At 49.4% G+C, this 22,445-nt stretch overlaps 1 protein-coding gene across 1 annotated transcript; it reads right to left on the bottom strand.

The window, feature by feature from the left end:
• Positions 1 to 490: 490 nt before the first annotated feature.
• Positions 491 to 21,792, bottom strand: Gpr26 (G protein-coupled receptor 26). The gene is made up of 3 exons (XM_036195902.1): positions 20,667 to 21,792; positions 12,595 to 12,708; positions 491 to 5,709 (listed from the first exon to the last, which is right to left on the bottom strand). Exons 1-3 carry the CDS (start codon positions 21,332 to 21,334, stop codon positions 5,472 to 5,474), a joined length of 1,020 nt encoding a protein of 339 aa, XP_036051795.1. The 5' UTR covers positions 21,335 to 21,792; the 3' UTR covers positions 491 to 5,471.
• Positions 21,793 to 22,445: the final 653 nt, after the last annotated feature.

Raw genomic sequence — 22,445 nt, 5'->3', positions numbered from 1 at the left:
ACTCATGGTGGCTGTGGCTGCATTCACCTGCATGAGATAAAGCCAGTCGAAATCCCAGCATGGATCAGGGAGGGGGTTGCAAAGCCCCACTCTCTGGATGAGGAGCTATTGGCAGTGGTGGCTGCTGGAGGGGTATCAGTTTTCTTCTGGGGTCTGGCCCTGGGTAGATTGGCCATGTTCTGGTAGACAGCCCTATACCCCACACAGGCCAGCAACACCATTTGAACTCAGTGGTTAAAAGAAAGAATACATGAAGTTGGGAGGGAGAAACTGAGTCAGGAGAGGGGTGGAAAGAATTGGGGAGAAGGACTAGGTGGCAAGAAAATAAGTAAATAAAATATTTAATTAAAATGCGTGTCAATTCCCTCCAAATGAATTCAATTCCTTTGCCTTTCATCTCTCCTTCCTTCCTTCTCCTTTCTTCCCTCCTCCTTTTCCGTTCTTCTCTTTTTGGATAGCTAATTATCTGTGGATTTTTCTCCCTATCATCTTTTTTTTTTTTTTCTAATTTTGCTCCAACTTCAAGAACAGCCACCTTCTTAGCCACAGATGGCATTCACTGTGTCTCAGGAGGCACTGCCCACTTCTCAGCAGCCCCTGGACAGTGTTTCTGAATGTACACTAAGCCCCACTCTCCTGGACCTTTACCAGGCTGGTCCACATCTCCTCCATCTCACCCCATGCTGCAGCAGCAGTTCTGGCCCAATGCCCACTGCCTCTGCAAGGTCCCCCTGTAAACAGTGCTGAGCAATACCCCTTACCTAGGCCCACATAGACACTCATCTCCTCTGGGGCCCTGGCACAAGAGGCTCCGGCTTATGGAACTACAGGGTGACAGGTGAGAACTCCCGCAGCTCGTGGTCAGATCCAGTTTTACCACCAGCCACTCAGCATGTCATTGCAGGAGCCCATTCTTTGGACCTCTGGCACTGAGCAGTCCCTGACTTCTGATGTCTGGGTCAGGCTGATAGACACCACCTTAAGCTCCAGCTGTGTCCTCTCTATATGCAGGATCACTGAAGTTTGACAGCTCCATTCCTCAGGACCCATGGTCCCTCCTTTCTGAGAAACTGACTGCCCAAAGTGTCCAGCTCCTTCGCTTCACTCTGTGCTTGGGGAAGGATCTTAGGAGGTCTTTAACCCCACAGGAGCTTCTGAAGACAGAAGGAAAAGTTTGGGTGGAAGTGGGAGCTGGCAGAGAAGGTAAGGAACTTAACAAGGCAGGCTCCCCACCCTCACAAATTCCTCTGCTGCACCTGTAGAACAAACTAGAGATGCTGAGCTCTTCCCTCTCTCCCCACCAAAGGTTCTACACATCATCTCCATGTGAGTCCTCACGAGTCAGGCAATGAGAAGCCTCACTTGGGTCTTGGGGGAATGCTGCAGGATACTGATGCTCATGAAGATAATGGACCAAAGTTTCTTGAAAGTGCAGGTTGACAAGGAGTCCTTGACACCTAAAACACTAATCATGTAGTGTCCCTGCAGAGGGGCTATCACTGCTGGGACAGAGTTGAAAGATCACCTGAGTCAGCTGCCTGGACCCCAATATATGGATCATAGACTCCCAAGTCATGCCAGCTTACCTGCATTCACCTCTGAAGGGGGAACTCAGGAGTTCATATTGAAGCACCTGCTTTGGTGGCACTTGGGCATGGGGATGTTTAATAGCCACTGTCTCCATTCAGACCCTCAGATTCTCAGGAAGGCAATGGGAACTTCACAGTCTCCAGATCTTTCCCTATTGTATTCATGGGCTGGATGATATGAGCTGATCCATGCGCTTTCTGGCACCTTATAGAATATTCTTAGGAAAATCAGGCAACTTACTTAAGCCTGTGTTAAGGTCAAATTCTGACAACACACAGCCTTCCGGTTCTTCTAACAACCACAGCACAGCCAAGCAGAGATGACTACCTGCATCTAAGCCTGGGAAGAAGTGACAGCCAGGACACAGGCTTGGCCTTATTCTGTCTACCTTCTTTCAAGGAGAGAGACACGTGAAAAAAAAAATCTCACAAACACAAGGCAAAAGGTTTATATTGCTCAGAGTGATGGGGGCCTGAGCTGAGCCCTGGAAGAAAATATAATAGAAAAAAAGCCAAGGAGGTCACCAAGCCATGCTTGTCTCCTAGTTGAATGTAGACAAATGTCTATGGGGGATGAGCTAGCCAGACACTCAGACACCAAAGGTGTACCATTCAGCAAGCATCTGTATGCCCAAGGGCCCCAGGTTTCTGAGACCCTGACCTTCTAGGAGGGGTGCAAGAGAAATGAAGATTGGGGCGGAGAGATTATAAAAGGGAAGCAGTGTGTGCGACCAGAACTGAGCCTACTGAGTGGATTCGTGATCTGGTAGAGGGGCCTCTCTATAGGCATCACTACCAAACTTCACAAAATGGTTTCACCTGCCCAGTGACCCTCACGTGCAAGTGCAGTGAATGTGACTCTGGAAACTAGTGGAAGTCAAGCAAGTCATGGAGACCTTTCACCTTGGGGGACAGAGTCTTATTTTATATACCTCATGCCTGAGAAAACCACATGTTATTGGATGAATTCAACTGATAGAATGAGGTAGATAGTTCAAACGGGAGCAGTGAGCATGTGGGGAGGGTGTGTTTCAGAGATGTGCAGACTGACGCTAGATGTTTATGGTAAGGCAATCGCCGCAGCATTGGCTGGTGCCCATTGCCAATGGAGCTGCTTCCTTCTCACTTCCCTTGGGGTTTTCAAGCCTGTGTCTAAGTGATAATGAAAACTCTCCATCAATGGGCTTATCTGGGGTTCTTGTCAGTGGCACGATGCCAATGTAACGGGTTTTATTAGATGGTAAGCAGTTTCAGAGGCATAGTGAAAATTACAGCATACAGCCTTCCAGATAAGTGGTGTCGTGGGTGGCAGTTCCTGCTTCTTAGCGAGGGAAGGGACAAAGAGATCTCGCTGCAACTCGGGGTGCAATATGTTGCCTACACAGAGTAAGCAGAGAAAGGATTTGTAGGGTTACTCTCCCTCTGAACCAATATGGGAGACATGGATGCCCCTACTCGCCTTCGCTTGTCTACTGACCTCACCCTCTGGGTCACCATCCCTGTCTTGTACAATTTCAGCAGGATTTGGGTAAAAACGGGAGGAGATTATTTTGTGTGTGCTGTCTTGGCTCCCTGCTTGATTTGAACTTGCCTAGCACTTTGAGTGTTGGGACAACAGGGTAGACACAGCTGCTCTTTGCTAGGAAAGCTATAGAAGTGACTGTTGTGATTTGGGCTAGATGGGACCAAAGAACCAGGATGGTTTTGTTCCAGAACAAACATGTGGCAGTGTTGTGCTGGTAGATGGGAGATAACCAGCTCTGGGGGAAAGGCCCGATTTACAACACTTAGTTATTCTGAGTGTATAAAAACTTCCATCATGGCTAATTTCAAGCTACCTGTGTGACATCCCTTGTCACAGGAAGGAGGGGGTGTACCTCACCAACTCCCCTGGAAGATTGGTTGGGGAGAGATGGGTACAAAGTCCAAACAAGTGTCCTGAGGAGTCCCCTCTGGACCCCAGGTTCTTTTTTTCTACCGAGGCAGGTGTGAGCATACCTCTCCCAGCAATGGGAAGATATTAAAACCTCCTTAGATGTTACAACTATCTCCATGGAAACTATGAAGCCCGACAACTAAGCCTAATGGAGCTGTTTTCTAAATGAATTGCCAAGAGTTAATGATGAGCCATCTTTTCAAATAGACAAGCAGACATTTCTCTGCTTTTAACTACTGGGGCTGCCTGGCAGGGAAGACCAACATTCTTTAGGCTGGTCCCTGGTGGATAGTTCCCTCTGTACTTCTGAGACTAGGATGTGTGGAGTGATAAGGAAAGAAAGATCCTTCTGACCTGATGGCTCCCCACCCTTTTCACCCAGAGGGGTCTCCTACAGGGCTGAGAAACAACTGCTCTGAGCATTCTCAAGTCAGCCTGAAAGGATGAGATGGGAAGAAGGCATGGACTGTGTGTGTGTGTGTGTGTGTGTGTGTGTGTGTGTGTGTGTGTGTGTGTGTGTGTGTGCAGGCATGTGGGGCTAGAGGTCAATCTCAGGTGTTGCTTCTCAGCCACCATCTACTTTGTTCTTTTCTTTTCTTTTTTTTTTTTTTTTTTTTGAGATCTGTCACTGGCCTGTAGCTCACCAGTTCAGCTAAATCTTGGCTGACCAGTGAGCCCTGGGGAGCTACCTCTCTTGTTTCTCTGGTGCTAGGATTACAGGTGCACATCACCATGTCCAGTTTGCTTTTAGTGTGGATTCTTGGTGGTCAGACTCAGGTCCTCATGCCTGTGCAGAAAGCACTTAACTGGCTAACCTATTTCTCCAGTCCTTAGTTTTTAATGAGACCTGACAATGGCTCCCAGTGGGTTGGCATGTACATTATAGAAACAGCATCCTATACTAATTGCACTCTCTCATCAGTGGCACAAAGCACTCTTGTGGTGACCTTGGACAACCCCTGCTTTCTCGGGACAGAGTTACAGAATGAGGGTAATGAACCATGAGGATAATGATACCCAGTATCTGAAAACTAAGACTGCATCTCTGTTATGTCAGCTTCTGTGCATCCACCTCACAGGATGTGATGGGCAAGATGTCTAAGACAAGAGGGAGTATTTCCTACCAACTCAGATCCCTGATGGGGAGGTAGGACAGACCAGATACCTTCTTCCTGCTTTACTGGGCTCACATAGCTATGGCATGCAAATCAGAAGAAGGTGACTTCCTTCTCAGATTTCAGAGACTCTAACATTATCTATTACCTGTCTATTGAGACCACTTTCATGCTACGATTGTCAATACACGCAAATATCAGTTTGTTTGATGGAAGAGGGACAACAGTTGAATCCAATGTATCATTCCTAAGACAACTGGTTGGCAGCAAACTGGTTGTTAAACACTTTTCCATTGAGTGCAGAGCCCAAGGGTGTCAGCTGAGCACAATGTAGTTGGCACCAGCTAGATAATATTTGGGTTACAGCAGCCACCACTACCAAGTGGAAAAGAGATGCCATATTAGATCTGGGGCCAGATGGCCACAGCCAGCCTCACTTTCAGCATCACTGAAATGTCCCTTGGAGCATGGAACCCCATGACCAGTGGTTAGCAAACAGGTGAGCGTCACGCCCTACACCTGCCACCAGCACTCTGTGTCCCCAACAGTGACTAGCCTGCTATCCTTTGGGAGGCCTTTGGTGAGTCTAAATGCTCAAAACACACTCCCCAAAAGAAAAGTCAAGACATGGCCCATGGCCATCCTTTGGTGATGGGACAGTCTGATATCTACCCCGGAAGAGCCAAGAAGCAGGCCCCAGAACTTGTTCAGACATCAACAACACTGCAATCACCAGGCAATGGTGGCAGTTAATGTCCATCCAGGAGTCCCAACCCACCTCCCTTTGCTCTGTCCACCTCATCCTGAACTCCCCAGCAGGAGAGTGGTCCTTCATTCTGACACTGGCAGAATATTCTGGCTGTGAGAGTCACCTGTGAGACCCACGGAACGGGAACGGATGGAGCGTCTATTGAAGATCCTGTTCAGAAGATCCTTGCAGCTCCTACGGTATTGGTGTCGAAGCAAGGAGTATACGAAGGGGTCTGATGCAGCCTTGCTGTAGGCCAAGCACTTAGATAGCACACCCCAGTGGGAGCCGATGGGTGCTGTGGAGAAGAGTTCCACCAGCCTGTGGAGAGATGGGAGTGTGTTACTGAGGGGCATGTAACCACGTCAGGTAACCACAAAAGCAATAATGATGCACACTGATGAAAATGATGGCAATGGGCATTGGTTAGGCACATATTCTAAGATATGACAAGCTCATATCCCCAAGCTCATAAGGGCCATCAACTCTAAAGGCAAGATTTAAAGCCAGTTCCACCTCTGCTTCTGACCCTGGGCAAGTCTTTACACTCCGTAGGTCTGCGTGTCTTGCCTGTAGAGTAAGGAAGTTAGATGGGCTTGTTTCTATGATCTTTGAATCCATGAGAGTCCAATTTGGTTCTGCCTCAAACTCAGTTCCGCCTTCCTGAGGAGTCTATGTGGGAGGGAGGGCTGAGAAAAAGCTTGGCAAACATTCTGCAAAGCTCCAGAAGAGCATCTGTCAGTGAGGAAGAGCTCTTCTTAGGACTGGGGTCCTGAGGGCCTCTGACGACAGAGCAGTCAGGAGACCTTGAAAGTGGCCTTCATCTACTGAGGAGGGCAAGAGAAGATCCATCCTGTGCGTTCAAGAGTTCAGTTCTTCGAGTTCTCCTGGTAGCCATGGAACTCACTGAGCAGTGAAAACTGCAGGCTTCAAGGGCAATAAGAATTCCTGGGTCCTCACTCCTACCCCTAATCATCATTACTCTCTTCCAAATGTTCCCAGCCCTGTTGGTCAGACTTGAGAAAGTATCATTAGCATAAGTTCAAAGAGACCCACAAAACTTGGAGAGTTTAGAGTTTAGAGGGAAGTGGAGATCCAGAAAGTAGAAGGGTCACCGCAAGCCTAGTGTCTGTTTCCAACTAGATTCTGGCAGCTGGCCATCACCTGGGACATCTCCAGGAGAGCAGGCAGTGGTGGTTTTCAGCTTGGTGGGTTGCTTGGGAGAGGGCTCAGAGACAAGAGGGACAGAGTGTCAGCTGTGACTCTACTGTCAATTTTGTTTTCTTAGAGTGTTCTTGAGGTTGAGATTGCACGATGTGTCTTTGTTCGAGTCCGTTGAAGAAAAGGACAGGCACTGTATGCCATTCCCCGCTAACAGACCTCATTCTGAATGGATCTCCAGTGAGTCTGTTCTGAGGGTTTATTTGGCTTATACTTCCATATGACTGTTCATCATCAAAGGAAGTCAGGATAGAAACTCAAACAGGGCAGGAACCTGGAGGCAGGAGCTAATGCAGAGGGCGTGGAGGGGTGCTGCTTACTGGCTTATTTCCCACGGCTTGTTCTATCTACTTTCTTGTAGAACCCAGGACCACCAGCCCAGAGATGGCACCACCCACAATGGGCTGGGCCCTCCCCCATCACTCATTAATTAAGAAAAAGTCTACATCCTGATCTTATGGAGTCATTTTCTCAATTGAGGCTCCCTCCTCTCAGATGGCTTTAGCTTGTGTCAAGTGGACTTAAAATTATCCAGCTCTCCATGTGATGCCAAACCATGTTTCCCAAATGGCCTATATTCTATATATTGTTAAGCCATAATAGCATCATGGCTCTCCCCAAAGGATAGGTAGGTGTGTGTGTGTGTGTGTGTGTGTGTGTGTGTGTGTGTGTGTGCAGGTACGCATATGAATGTGTGAATGCATCCATGGAAATCAAAGAACAGCCTTAGTGTGTTCCTTCCTTAGACACCTTCCACATTGTATTTGGGACAGCAGGGTATCTTGCTGGGTTGGAACCTCATCGAGTTGGCTAGGATAACTGGCCAGCAACTTTGCAGGGATCTGCCTGACTTCATCACCCATTTTGTCCTTGCTGAGGTTGCAAGCAAACACTGCTCCACCCAGCTTTTGACATGGGAAAACATACCGCTGTTCCAGGCTGCCTCACAGGCTCCTGCATTGTTTCCAGGTCTACAGTGCGCCTGACACCATTGCTTTCAGATACAAAAGGTAAGGCAGCACATGAGATACTCTTAATGCTTCCTCTGCCCATCACTGCTCCTCATGCCTTTGCGCTTTCTGTTCTGTCCCTGTCTGTCTGTCTCTCTCTCCTTGTAACATTCTGCACACACAGACACACACACAGACACACAGACACACAGGCACAAACACAGACACACAGGCACACACACACACACACACACACACACACACACAACAGAGACACACAGGCACAAACACACAGACACAAACACACAGACATAAACACACAGACACACAGACATACAGACACACAGATACACAGACACAGACATACAGACACAAACACACAGACATGGACACACACAGACACACAGACACACAGACACACACACACACAGATACACACACACACACACACACACACACACACACACACACACACACAGAGTGTATGTACATTAAAGTGCAATGCAAGTCACAGAACATTGCTTGGGAAAAGAGCCCAATTATCCTCAAGGCTTCTGGAGACTCAATCTGCATATGTCTGCATATGCAAAGGCCTGTAAGCTCTAAGGGGAGGCTTTAAGCTTTTATGAGACATTGGAGTGGAGGAGTCATTTATTAATAGAACGTTAACAGTAGGGAGCCACCTGCACATTAACCCCTCTCCCCTCTCCATCATTCCATTACTCTGGAAAGCTGTAATAATGGGGCCATCAGATCCGCAAATGCCTCTAAACCTGATCCTGATGATTTACGACAACTGTAATTATTTGTAAGTATAGATTGCCACACAGACGATAGGCTTACAATCACTTGAAGACATGCGAACATTAATTCAGAAAATATTTACCAAGAGCCCGTGGGTAGGGATGTGCAGTGGCCCTGAAGGGGTCTGGCCACTCTAGGAACAGTCTAACTGACCCAGAGCTCAGATGAGCTATATAACTAAAACAAAGATATGTCAGGCCTCCGTTAAGAGCTCTTGCAGAAAAAAGAAAGAAAGAAAGAAAGAAAGAAAGAAAGAAAGAAAGAAAGAAAGAAAGAAAAGAAAAGAAAAGATAGATGGTGCCTGAACAGCACCTAAAGCCTACATGCACACACATGAATTGGTACACATATGGACCTACACATACACGTGCATGCATGCATACATGCACACAGTGGATAAATTGAATTTTTATTGTATTTATTATCTTAATGGAGAACTGCTATGAAAAGAATTGATTGTATTGGTTTTTATCATGCTAAAATCTTGGAAGATATAAACCTGAAGTAGGTGCCCCTTCATTTGGACAGTTCAGCCACCTATGTCTGGTGGCTGTCATGTTAGAAAACACTACTCTAGATCTCTTTCATGCTGTCTTCTCTGCTTCAATTATTACTCCTCCTCACACACACATGGCCAGACCCACTTCACAAGCTTTGTCCAGTAGCCTGGCCAGGAAGCTCCATTCTGCCTCAGAGCCCTGGGTTCTGGCCCTGCCGGATGGAATGGGTCTGACTAACTACAGGCTCTATTTGCGGGGCCAGGGTTCCTATCAGGGGGCTCTTGGGGGTTCCTTCAATTCACCCTTCATCTTCAGGGGAACTTTTATAGTCTGCATAGAGAAGGTGCTAGAGACACACTCAACAAAGTGATGGGAGGTGAGCGTGAGTGCTGTTGTGAGAGATTTGCTCAGGGTAGTTCTGCATACACACAGAGAAGACAAGTGATGAGGTGATGAGATGGGGTGGCTTCCCCTGATCCAGGTTCTATACTGGAGGAGATAGGGGGGTGGCTTCCCCTGACCAAGGTTCTATACTGGAGGAAGTGAGGCCTTCATTCCCCTGGAAATGCTGCTTATTCTCAAGCAGGATGGACAGTTTTGTGAATGTTTTTTAAAACTCAATTACATTAACTCCATTTGAATCTGCTAGCAATATGACTGAAACATTATTGCCTGGGCACTCTTAGAAGGAAATAGGCTATAATAAAAAAAGGGGGGGGTAGAGCAAGGGAGGCGAGAGGGGAAAGGGAAGGGAGAGAGAATACACTAGGAAATGAGATTAACTCCGAGAAAAGCCTCGTTGCCCCAAGTGGGAGTCACACTGCTTACTCTCTGAGGATTCAAGTTCACCTCCTCAGTCCATGAGGTCAAAAGGGAAGGGTCTCTGTCTACTTTCTTTCTCACCCACATTCCCTGACTGGCTAGATCACCTTCAGTCTCGGGGTGTCATGGGGACAGAAGATAACGGCCCAAGAATCCACACAGGCATGTCTGTGTCACACACTCCAGCGTTCCACATCCTTTAACTCCAGGACACCACACTGTCTTCTGGGGGCCCAGAGAGGTGAGGGCACCGGCCCAAAGTTGCCTAGTGGAAGGGTAGAGTGGAAGGCCTCTCTGTCTCTCTGTGTTAGATCTTAGGCAGAGTCCTGCTCTAAGCCAGCTCTGGCTTCCCAGCTGGGATATAGGTTGAGATCACAGCTCCTCAGTCAGGGTGATTCTGTGCCTGGGGAACACTCAACAGTATCTGGAGACTTGGTTATCAAATTGAGAACATTGAGGGAAGGAAAGAGGTGTTCCTGGCATCCAGGTGGTTGGGACTAAGGAGCCAAATATACATCTTACAATGCATTGGGCAGCCCCTCTCTGCCAAGAGTCATCTGTGTGCAACACAGCAACAGTACTGAGACCCAGTGCATAGTTCCAGAAGGAAAAAGCAATGACTCTGCCCTGTCCTGTGGTTGGACCACCTAGGGACCCACATGCATAGCTCCAAGTCCTGTGTTCACAGTGAGAGATAGACTGAGTCTGGCTCCCCACAAGGAAACACATACTGCGGAAGGCAGTGAGTGGCACTGTACTTAGGCCTGGGCTATCTGAGGAAGAGAGGAGGGAGCTAGAGAGGTGAGCAAGAATCCCTGTCTGCCTGTTTGTACGTTCTTGTGGGTCCTGTGGGCAAAGGACCGTCTCTCGGCCTGAAGAAAGAACTGGAGGTCATGACTGAAAGTACAATTAGCGAGGCTGGGCTCTATGTCAGGACAAGTGGGGAGAGCAGAGAGGGCAGTCACAGCTGGCTTAGCCTCATGGGGAAGAGGAGGCTGGGTAGCAGTGAAGGGGATGCCCATCTGGACTCCTGCAGTGCACTTGCTGTGTTCACTCTCTCTGTCTCTGTCTCTCTCTCTGTCTCTCTTACACACACACACACACACACACACACACACACACACACACACACTATGAAACCATTTCCAAGACTCAATCAAAGCTCCTGCATCTTAATAGAACCGCTGTCCTTTGTGATCTCCCAACTTCGCAGATCACAAAACTACTTAGGATACAAAGCTGTAGGATTCCACCCCACCTCCCATCACCAGGCGACAAAGCAGCTTGGGAGAGGGAAGCAAGAGGGGAGGGAATCATTTTCTTTTTTCCTTTTTTCTTTCCTTTCTTTCTTTCTTTCTTTTTTTTTCCCTGTCTGACACTGGCATGGGCACCTCTCACAGCTGGAGCGGGCTAGCCTAAGCCATGCTGCTCCCTGGTGCCAGTGAGCTGCAGCCCTGTCTGGCTCTTGGTGCTCTGGGAAGAGGACAGTCACCGGCCTCTCAGCACAGCCACAGGAGTGGTGGCCTGCCTGGAAAGACACAGAGAGAATTGTCTGCTTTTATTCAAGTGGCGAGGATTTCTGAAGTGGACTGTTCAGGGCCTGGCTACCCAGGACAGCGGGCAGTGGGACCCTGCACTGTGCAATACTTCCCTCCATCTTTCCTCCCTGTTTCTTCTGGCCAGCGCCTCCTGGAGTATGAATGTGGGGTGAAGAGGTACAATGAGGTTATCTGGAGATAGAGGGAAGAGCCTTCCACCATGGGGTACTGAGGTTAACACATAAGTGTCTAAGGCTGATTACAGACAGTAATGCAAAGGTTTCCCCCAAATCCAGTTGATCCCCTATATGGAACAGCTGGCCCACTTCTGGGTATAAGACCAAAAGAAATGAAATGAGACTCCCACAGGTACCTGCATGCTTTATTTACTGAAGCACGGTTCATAGCAGCTGAGGCAGAAACAACCTGGGGCCGCAAACAAAGAAAATGTGGAACTGATACACAACAGGATGGCATTCAGACAAATGGGTGGAGCCAGAAGACACGATGAAATAACTCAGACAGGTGCCACCTGTTGTCTCATAAAAAACATACCTTAAAAAGCCCATCAGAATATGCAGCAGTGATGCTGAGGAGGTGGGATGAAGGGGATGGGGAAGGAAGGGTGGATAATGGCATTAAAACAGACGTGATAAACATGTCCTCACATTCTTCACCCCAGTGCAGGGGTGGGGTGGGGTGGGGGTGGGATGGGAATGGGGGGGGCTGCACTTTACAACAGCCTGTTATATATGTTATAAATAATGAGCAGAGAGGTGCTTGGAGGCTCCCAACACACGGTAATGGCAAATTACCCCAATTTGACCAGCACATGTTGTGTATGTGTAGTGTAATTTCACATAATGCCTCATAGGTTCATGCAGTGATTACGTGGTAATCAAAACTGTGAAAGTTGTTAGAGGAACAGGACACGTTAACTACCCTGATTTGATTTCTACCCATTGAATACATGTATTGAATCATCAGGAGGTACTGGTAACTATGTGTAATAAAAATGTTAATTAAAGCGCTAGATAGCTCAGTGGTCACAAGCTCAGACTGCTTAAGAAGAGGACCTGAGTTCAGTTCTCAGCAGCTTACAGCCTCCTATAATGCCAGCTCCAGGGAACCTTGAAACTCTCTTCCGGCCTCTACAGATATATGCACTCACCGGAAATGACACACAGACACAGACACATAATTCAAAATAAATATTTAAAATGTTAGTTATTGATAAGGGAAAGTCAGAGGCTGAAGAGAAGCATTCAAGTGTTCATTCTCATCCTTCCATTCTCTCAAGACAGACATGCAGCCAAAAGGGGCCCCCCTCTGGCCCTCCGAGCCCTGGTCCTCATTCACAGGTCAGCTTACCTGGTAATCACATAGGGGGCAAAGCAGACGAGGAAGGTCCCTATGAAGGTGCTAATCTTTTTGGTGGCACGCTGTCGCCTCCGCTTCTGTTCCTCCAGACACCGCTCCCTCACACTGCACGAGACAGAGAAGAGAAGAGAATTCATGGGGTGGCCTGGCCTGGCACAGGGAGGTGCTACTCATAAACTCAAACAATGGATTCTAGGCATGTAGCTATAAAGCCAGAGACCAGGGGTCTAGTCTTGTGCCCTTGGGCAAGCTGTGTGACATTGCCAAGGTCATTATTTGTAGTGTAATGCCATACACCACATTTTATTGATGTGCTCTCTTATAGACAATGTAACATAGTCCATATGTTACAAATGGGATTGTTTGAAGAATTAAATGCACAATGCACAGTGTACTGGTTTCCTTTCTGTTTCTTCGATAAGACACCCTGACCAAACACAACTCAGGAGAGGCAAAGGGTTTATCTGGCTCACCCTTTCATGAAACAGCCTATTATTTGGTGGAAGGCAGGTACTCAAGCGGCTAGTCACATCACATCTACAATCCAGAGAAGGGAGAAGCAAACAAAACCACACTGCCTGCTTGCCTATGCCACCAGCATTCTCCTGCTTCAAGTTCAGAACCCTCAGCGTGGGGGATGGTGCCACCCTTACATCAATGAGTCATCAAGACAATCCCCCACAGATATGCCCACAGGCCTATCAGATATAAATAATTCCTCAACTGAAATGCTCTTCCCAGGTAATTCTAGGTTGTGGCAAGTTGACATTTAAAGCCAGCCATCACACATAAAGACACATAAGATGGATCGAGTGTAGATAAGGGTAACACAATGAGTACAAATAGACAGGAACTCATGTTATCACTGCTTACGGCACTCACTGATTCCCCTGCACAATCCTGGGGGGCGACACTGTGTGATGTCTTTTATTTTTATTTTTACCATCTTTAGTCCTACAGGTGCTATTTCCCTGCCTCTGGGGCTCACCTATTATGATGTGTTGGGGTTGTCAACCTGACAGAATCCAGAACCACCTGGGAGATGGAACCTCTGTGCTTACCTGGGGGAATTATCTTGATTACATCCATTGACATGGGAAAACCCATCTTAGTTATGGGCATGTGCCGTTCTTGGCACATGATTCCTCCAGAGACTAAGATAGGAAAAGCTAAGTGACAGCCAAGTCCTCTTGACATTGAGGATGTAGCTTAGAAGATGGAGTCAAGAGCCACCAATGTCTCTAAGCCTATTTCTGCTCCACTCTGCTCCAAGCCCTCCCAGAACTGATCTCTCTTCACCAGTAGAAATGGGGCATCACAGGCATGGAGCACAGGAAAGCAGCTGTGCATACATAGGTAGACAAACCAGCTCCAAGTTCCAGAAGCTCTATCTTGTAGCGTCCAGTATGGACATAGGTGAGCAGAGAGGGATACTGGAGGCAGTGTCGCCCAGCAAGTTACTTGGCAGAATCCAGCTTGGGCTGCGGTGACTTGCCCCTGAAAACAGGCTGGCCTGCTCCACAAAAGCAAGCAGTAGAGAAAAAGTTCATGAGCTGGATCCAAGTATGTTGTTAAAGTAAGGGCCACCCACTGCTTCTAGGAGAGTGAACATTTTAATCCCTAAATCTCTCAACAGATTTCTTCTCAGATGGACAAAAGTTTGGATGGATGGATCTGGAATTCTTGCTGGATCCCTTCTTGATTTCTACCTTTATATAAATTTATAGAGTTAAACACTAGATTGGGGCTCGGAATCAAAGTTTCCCACTGTTGAAAAATGTGTGGTTCACAATTAACGCTACTAATTATTTTATAATAGTTAATACTAATAATGGTCTGAGTCTCTACCACGTGTCATGCTAGATTCTGTGACAGGATTTCATGTGTGTTAGTTTAGTTGGTACTCACAGTGTTTCTAGGAGCCAAGGATGATGTCATTACAGTCCCCATAGTTGAGAGAAGGACATTGAGGCTCAGGAGAGTTAAGAAATTTGCTCAGGATCACATAGCACATTCACACGGCTCCTAAATGGTGACTATAGGATGGTCAGAACTTGACCAGGTACTGCCTCTGTTTACTACTGAAAAGTATTCCATCCTAAACAGTTTCCAGGGAGCTAGCCTAGTTTCTGAGGGGGATCCTATATCTGAGAATCCTTTGTCCTTGGCAAGCCAGGCTGGCAGATGATGGCAGGATCTGAATCCAGACCAGGGTCTGGAACCAAGCTCACCCCTCCCCCTAAATAAACAGAATATCTGTGTCATCACAGGGGAAGTCCCTTGGCCTGGCATGTGGTGGGCTTGAGGTCACTGAGCTCCTGCTTGACCCAAATCCCCAGACTTCCTGATCATGTGTGGATTTCTGTAACATTTCCCACTAAGGCTCACAGGCTCCTGTGATTGTGAAGCCTGTGGGTGCAGGGACATGACCAGCTCAACTATCTTGGTTTAAAACTCAAAGTCCCTCCTCTGGGAGTCTCAGGCTAGGGCAGAGAAGAACAGTGGAGACCACAGAAGCAGAAGGCTTAACGTTACTCTTCACAATGGAGGTCTGTGTGCTCCAGTGTTCACAGATTCCCATGGAGGAGTAGTGGAGTGTAAACTTGGGGTGTCAGCCATGTCCCCTGAACCATCACACAGCATTCTTCCATGACAACAGAGGAAGATTCTGGCACTCAGTAAGCAAGCATGCCAAATTCACACAAAGGACTCTGCAAGGGGACAGGTGCACCTGTGTTCCTGCCAGCCCTCGGAGCTTTAATGTGAGAGCCCTCTTAGGTACCCTGCCTTAGGAGGGCCCTGCTCTCCTAACTCTGTGGCCTCAGGGAAGTCACCAGGCCTCTCTGAACACGTGTCCCCACTTTTCAAAGGAGGATTTCACCAGCGCTATAAGTAGACCATTATGGGGATAGACATGACTCACTGACTAGTAGGGCACTGAGAGTTGGGGAGCTTCCTTATGCTCCCCAAGGAGTCAGTGTTCTGGTGAAGGGCTGCAGACTCTTCCCTGTCCATAGTAGACCCTCTCTCTTCCAAAGCACGGGGAACTTAATGTCTATAAAGGCTTTGGGAGTCAGAGAGACAGACATTTGAATAACTGAGGAAGGGAAGGCGAGGACTGTCATAGGACCGTCACTGTGACTCCCCCAGGCTGCACAGATCTTCAGAGGTCTTTAAGGACACACCAAGCAGAAGGCACTTTGCAGCTGGGTCTCTTCTTTGGCCTTTGCTTCTTGGCTAATAATCTAGTGGTTAACTGTGAAGAGCCAAGGTTGGGCTTCCAGATTCAAATCCAGGCACTTAATTATGGGGTGGCTTTAAGCAAGTGATACAGCCTCTCTGTACATCAGCTTCCTCATCTCTAAAAATGAGGGTATTGGGAAAATCTGCCTTGTAGGGTTACACTGTGAGTGACTGAATTAAAATATGAAAAGTTCTAAGAACAGTGGTTGACTCGGTGAACACTTAGTGAGCGCTAACCAAACTATTCTCAACTCAAACACTCACTGGAAAGCTGTATACTGTGGTCCAGCTCTGCCTTGGACCTCCAAGCCATAGAGTTTCATCTTTCTGTGAAAGTCCTTCTTGTTCTATGCTATGTCCACAGAAGAGAGGCGGCTGTGGCTAGGGACTGTGCCAGGGGTATTGTGAACTAGCATCATGCCACCTAACACTGAGTCCTGAGTTGACTCTGTGGCCCACTTGGGGCTTACAGGGACATCACAGATTCTAATGTGACATGCCAGTAGAACAAAGAGAGTGTCTGCAGAGGGTACTCTGCCCCAGGGCCATGTTACTGCTGGGACGGAACAGTAGACTCTGCAGCATATGCCTACCCAAGCTTACAGATGGGGAGACTGAGGCTTAAAGGAGTGAAGGACCTGCCTGCCTTGAGAATCGGGTACAAGTGGAACTTCAGACACATGGGCACTGACTACCAGCCCAGAGCTTCCAGTTAGGGCTGTGCCACTCCTTCCCTGAGCTATTGTAAAGGATAAGGCTGAAGCCAGCTCTGCCATTTCTTCCTGGGCTCTGCTGTTTCCTGGGAAATAGTGTGGCGGTGGTGGTGGGAGGTGAGTAAGGTCAGGTGACCCCAAGTTTGGAGAAGCAGCTTGACCATCAGCTTAGCACCCCCATCACTTAGGTATGAGACATCTCGCTGGGCTCTCAGAATGATAGGATCACGAAACCACTTGCCGTCATCTCCCTCACTGTAGCTTTGCAACCCCGAGACCCCTAAAATCTTGTGTCCTGTGAGCTGCCACTGCGCTTATTCTCAGTTGAGTACCCAAGTAGTTTAGGACATGCCTAAGAAACGTACCAGCAGTTGGGGACAGAACCAAACCTCATCTCAAATCTCCTGACCTGACTCTGCAGTGTTCCCCCCACCCTCACTGTCTCCTCTCATCTGACTGTGGCACCCAGAGTCCTTGGACTCCTGGATGAAGTCTGTGATGCAGAGAACATGAGGTACAAAACTCACTTAGGGAACCCTGATTGCAGTGTGAACACGTGTGCTGGCCTGGAGTTGGAGGAGGGGGTGTCGCAAGATTTGAGAGCAGAGCAGATAGGCTCTCTGGCTTTCTGACATGTGAGGTCAGAGAGTTGAACTCAGCTGCCTCCAGTAACAGCAACTCTGGAAGTATCTAAACAGTGATAGAAACCTCTGAGATGGCTAAGTCCTCAATGAGCTGAGATGTCCATTGTCCCACCAGAGCCCACAAACTTGGAGCATTCAAAGGCTGGTCCCTGATGGTTTCCTGGCTTTTAAGACATGAGACAAGATGTCTGATGGTGAGAAAGAGCCCTGAGTTTTCAGTTAGGATGCTGGCATTGTCAGACCCCTCAGATCTAGGAAATATGGTCCCTGCTCTGAGCCCTCTGTGTGAAAGCTGGAGCCCACACCTCCTACTTCAGAGTAAACTCCCAATTTTCTAGGGCACATAATCCTTGTCCAAATGCCTTGATTCTGTTTCCAAAATACGTGCAGACCCCTGGTCCCTACCCAAAGGTGGGCTATACTAGATGTACTCAGTTCAAGGCCCAAGGAGCACCACACATACATGGAACATGACTATATGACTTTCAGTGTGCACATGGTCCAAGAGAGGCACCTCTGGTGCTGGGTGGAGTCGAGAATGGAGAAGTAAGGTAAGTGGACCTCTTAGTGTTCTCTAGCTCAGATGAGGCTAGCCTCCAAAGAGCCTGTAAGTCCTAAATTTGAGTCCACTTTTAAGAAGCATATTTGCTAAGATAGGGGGATTAGAATGTATTCCATGTAACCATCTGTAAGCTAAACTAGAACTTCTAAGCATCTACATAAACAGTTTGTAAGCCTCTATCTGCCTGGTTGCTCCATCTATAAATCTCAAGGACAGACTTGAGTGTGGACCTGGGTATGAGCTACTTTCTAGAGTTCATCAAGTGCCTCCCTCTTGGGACCAACTTCTACCTCTGTAAAGTCAAGGGTCCAGTAAGATTCTGCCTCTTTGGCCAACTTCTGAGAGCCAGCTCTCAGCCAGCCCCTATGGTCATGGTTCACAGGATATTGAGGGGTTAGAGATAGACCCTGGTAATACTGTGAGGAAGTTCCCATTCAGCTTGCTGGAGAGTCTCTGTCACCAACAACTTAGCTCCAGGAAGCCATCTACCTGGCATGATGAGCCTGGCCTGGGTTGGAAAGAGGACACTGGAGCTGGGCCATGAAGCCTGATCCGCTGTACCTGGCAGCAGCTGAACAGGTCTAACTAGAGCCCTCCTAGAGCTTTGACTGAGAGAACTGAATGACAGACACTGGGCAGGTAGAGAGCTGAGTGTGGATCAGATACCACAAAGTGAAACATGCTTCCCAAATGAGGTGACTTGGGAAAGGACCACAGAAACAGGAGATGCCACTCTGGGTCTCAGATTTAGAAAAGAATCCTGCTGTTTAGATGGTCATTGTAGCAAATGAGTAAAGCTTGCCACTCAGCCTCCAGGAAAATCAGCTACCTCTGTCACTTCCTAACAAATGGTACCTGGACTCCAGGCAGCACAAAGCAGGTCTCTTAACTAAGTCCTGGGGTACATGGGGGTATCTGAGATGACTTCCTGTGAGCTAAGACTCCACTTGCCCCTCTGGCTGTCTAAACTGACACCCTAAGACTATATAGGTTCTTGACACCAAAGCATGTCATAGCCTGGGGTGGGGCAGGACTCCACCACAGCCTTTAGAGCTAAGACTACAGCTTCTCAACTGTACCACCAAAGTGACACCCAGCCCATCAGCTGTCAGGGAAGTGGACTGGCTGTTGTGTTCTGTGGAATCCACCTCCCACACTCGTGCTTGAGACCTCTGGAAAAGACAGTTTGTGTTCACCAAGGAGTCCACGGCTCTGTGACCTAATGGAGCTTCCTGGAGAGTCTAGAAGCAGGGGCTCCTCCAAACAGCCTGAGGCTTAAGTCACAGTTCTCTACAAAGCTGACAAGGGCCTGGATTCCAGCCCAGTGTCTGTCTTTGCGTATGGCACTCCTAGATACTCTCTGTAGTTCTGACCTAAAGTCAGAGAGCCAGGCAGGAGGAGAGGAAGCCCTTGCCCCTAAATAGAATGCAAAGTGGCGTCTACCCTCCTCTCTGGGGAATTAAGAGCAGAGACCAGGCTTTCCTTCTCTCTAAAAGAACTGGCTCCTCTCCGGGCTCCACTTCTCCTTCCCTCCACTGGGAGGCTGGGTGAATGGACTTTCTAGGACTAGTTCAAGTCTGCAAGAGTTAACACTTGCATGCATCCTCACAAGCTGCCCCAGCCCCAGCCCTGGAGATGGCCCTTTCCAAAGTGAAGGATGATGAACAGGAATGTTTCTGCGAGCGTGGCTGAAGACTTTCTCCTGAAATGACTCTGCACAGACCCAGGCAGAGAGAGCTGATGCGAGCACATTCTGTTTAAGTTTCTGTGGGGAAGATTTTATGTAGAGCAGACTAGAGCAGCCTGTCATTGGGAGTAATTGCTCAGAGGGGGACAGTAGACACACTTAGCCATGCCCTCCCAATGCTCAGGCCTGGTGAAATTCAGCAGCTGCTTATTGCTCAAGGCAGGGAAGCTCTGCAAGGGGCTTTTGCTCAGACCAACACCTTCTGTCTGTTTGCTGTGCCCTGTAGGGCTAATACACATTGGAGTCCACACTCTTCCCTACCCCAAGGCTCCCTGAATCCTGGGGCTCTGCTCATACATAGAACCATAACTTTCCATCACCAGCACTCTCTGTATGCTGTGTCTTCTGTGCCAAGTGGACTCCTAAGCTCTTATCTAGACTCTCGGGAAGCAGAGAGGGAGCCGCCTTTTAATGCATATAAACTGGCAGAGACCATGGAATCACCTTCCCTCTTGATGTTCTAGTCTCGAGGAAAGATGAAGTGAGCGCAGGACAGCCTGATGGACAGTTCTCTCCTTCTCTCCCTAAGGGACATTAAGGACCACAGAGATTCCCAGCCAGTTCTTCCATTTGTCCCTTCAGTCTTCTCCTGCGAAATAGTGGGTCAAGAGGATGGAGATGAGTGGACAGGCTTTGTTTCAGGAGGCTGAGGAACAAATTCTTGAAGGGACCTTGAGGCTCCAAGTCCACAAGACAGGGAACAAGCCCAGGCCCTAAGGACCTACCACAGGGCAAAGGTGCTGTGGATCTGTTTGATGGGGACTCAGGCACACATACAGGGAGATCAAGAAAGCACCACACCCAGGATAGCAAGGACCCAGAGGAGTAACAGCGCAGTTTGAAGAGTTCTTATGGGTTTTCTAAGCTTCTAGACACCCCCTTTCAGGGCCAGATCCAAACCCTTCCCAAGCTTTGCACACTGAACAAAGCCCACTGCCTAGCATGAAGATAAGGAGAAAGAGGAAGTTCTGGCTTGGTTTTCAGTTCAGTGATTCAGAAAGTGAAGCTCTGGGTACCATTTAAACAGCATCTGCCATTCCCCCCTTGCTTAATGCAGTGAGGTGGAAAGAGGACTCTCCCACGGCCCTACCCTGGGTGCTGGGACCTTCCCAACTCACTACAGTGTCCCCAGAGCCCTGGATCAGGCCTCTCACCTGGGGTGGATGTCCACCAACAGCACGAGCGTCTGCATGGTGATCACGTCGATGCGCTTGCAGTGGAAGCGGGCCACCTTGAGCACCTTGAGGTACGTGAAGCAGAGTACGATGAAGGAGAGCAGGAAGCTGAGCGCATGGAAGGCGCTGGTGAAGACAGCAAAGCGCAGGCGCTCCTCGGGCCGCCGGCTGCACAGCGTACACGAGGCATATAGCTGGTGGAAGCCGAGCCAGGACAGGGCGAGAGCGGTGGCCGGGAAGGTGAGCGCGTGCAGCCACGTGTAGGCCACCATGAACGCAGCATCACGGAGGCGCATCTTGGCACGGTAGCTCAACGGGAAGACCACAGCCACCCAGCGGTCGATGCTGAGCGCGGCCATGCTGAGCATTGAGTTGGCGGCCAGGAAGGTGTCGAGGAAGGCGGCCAGGCGGCACAGGCGGTCCCCGGCCGGCTGCCGCTGCGCCACGACGCCGGCCAGCGTGAGTGGCATGTTGACCACGGTGCACAGCAGGTTGCCACACGTGAGGTTGAGGGTGAAGAGCGCCGGCGCCTGGCGGCGAATGTCAGCGCTGTGCAGGAGGCAGAGCAGCACCAGCCCGTTGGACAGCAGCGACACGCCAATGGTGCCCACCAGCAGCCCCGCCAGGCCCGCGTCCCACGAGTTCATGGTGCGCGCCTGCAGCTGGCGCTCAGGGCCCGCAACCCCGCGCCGCCATGGCGCAGCCTGCTGCCGGCTCAGCCCCTCGGCGACACGGACGCCCAGCGACCCCTGGCCCCCGTCGCCATGGCTACCCGGAGGGCGTCCAGCAACCCAGAACCCCGCGCCACCCTCTGGGCTAGCACCTAGGGACGCAGGCACCCGGAGCCCCGCGCCACCTCCCAGGCGAGCACCTGAGTGCAGAACCACTTGGACTCTGGGTCACCTCACCACCGGCGGCCAGCACCTGGGAGAGCGGTCACTCCCAGCCCCGCACCACCTCCGCTGAACTCCTGTGGTACCCTGGGATCCTGGGTCGCAGGTGCCTGCGGTCACTGTCTTTGCCTCTGCCTGCACCCGCCCTCACCGGGTCCCTCTAAGCTCTGGCTCTGCTCCGCACACCCTCCTGCTCTGTGGCTTTCTCTCTGTCTCCCTCTCTCTGCTTCTGCGCTCAGTCTCCAGTGTGCTCTCACTTTCTGCTCTCGCTCCCCCTCCCCCATCTGTCTCTCCCACCTCCAATTTTCTCCTTCCCTCTTGCTTCCCCTCCCTCCCTTTCTCCTTTCTCTCTTCTTTCTCTCAGGAAACTGGCTGCTTCTGAGAAGGAAATCCCACTGATAGTCTCTCTCTCTCTCTCTCTCTCTCTCTCTCTCTCTCTCTCACTCTCACACACACACACACACACACACACACACCACACCACACTCACACACACACTTGGAAGGAAAGAGCTCTGCAGGCTCCCTTGCAGAGTGACTGGCTCCCTGTGGCTCCCCTCCTCCTCTTCCCTTCCATCCTCCCCTATATAAGCAGGAGACAGGCTGAGTCAAAAGGATCTAAGGAAAGAGAAGGATGCCTGGGCACCCTCATACCTCAATGCCACTTGGTCACTCCTAGCTGACCAGACCTTGACCCAGCCCCCCTGTCCCATAGCTGCCCAGCATCTGGGCTTGCTGCTGTTAGCTAAGTTGAACTGGGAAGCCTGGTTAGGCTTCTGCTGAGCTGGGATGGAATTCACAGTGCTATCTTGCATTAGGACCAGATATCTCCTGAGATCCCACCCCCATCTGTCCACAGGCAGTTG

The sequence above is a fragment of the Onychomys torridus genome, chromosome 1 (assembly GCF_903995425.1).
Source record: "Onychomys torridus chromosome 1, mOncTor1.1, whole genome shotgun sequence".
Lineage (NCBI taxonomy): Eukaryota > Metazoa > Chordata > Mammalia > Rodentia > Cricetidae > Onychomys > Onychomys torridus.
This window is presented reverse-complemented; position numbering and strand designations above follow the sequence as displayed.

What these genes read in the sequence shown, in the direction of transcription:
- Gpr26 (XM_036195902.1), bottom strand. Translation starts at nt 21,334, where the DNA reads ATGAACTCGTGGGACGCGGGCCTGGCGGGGCTGCTGGTGGGCACCATT. An exon ending in TTGGTGGACATCCACCCCAG is followed by an intron (nt 12,709 to 20,666) that starts GTGAGAGGCCTG and finishes TGTCTCGTGCAG; the next exon opens with TGTGAGGGAGCGGTGTCTGG. An exon ending in GCCCCCTATGTGATTACCAG is followed by an intron (nt 5,710 to 12,594) that starts GTAAGCTGACCT and finishes ATCTCTCCACAG; the next exon opens with GCTGGTGGAACTCTTCTCCA.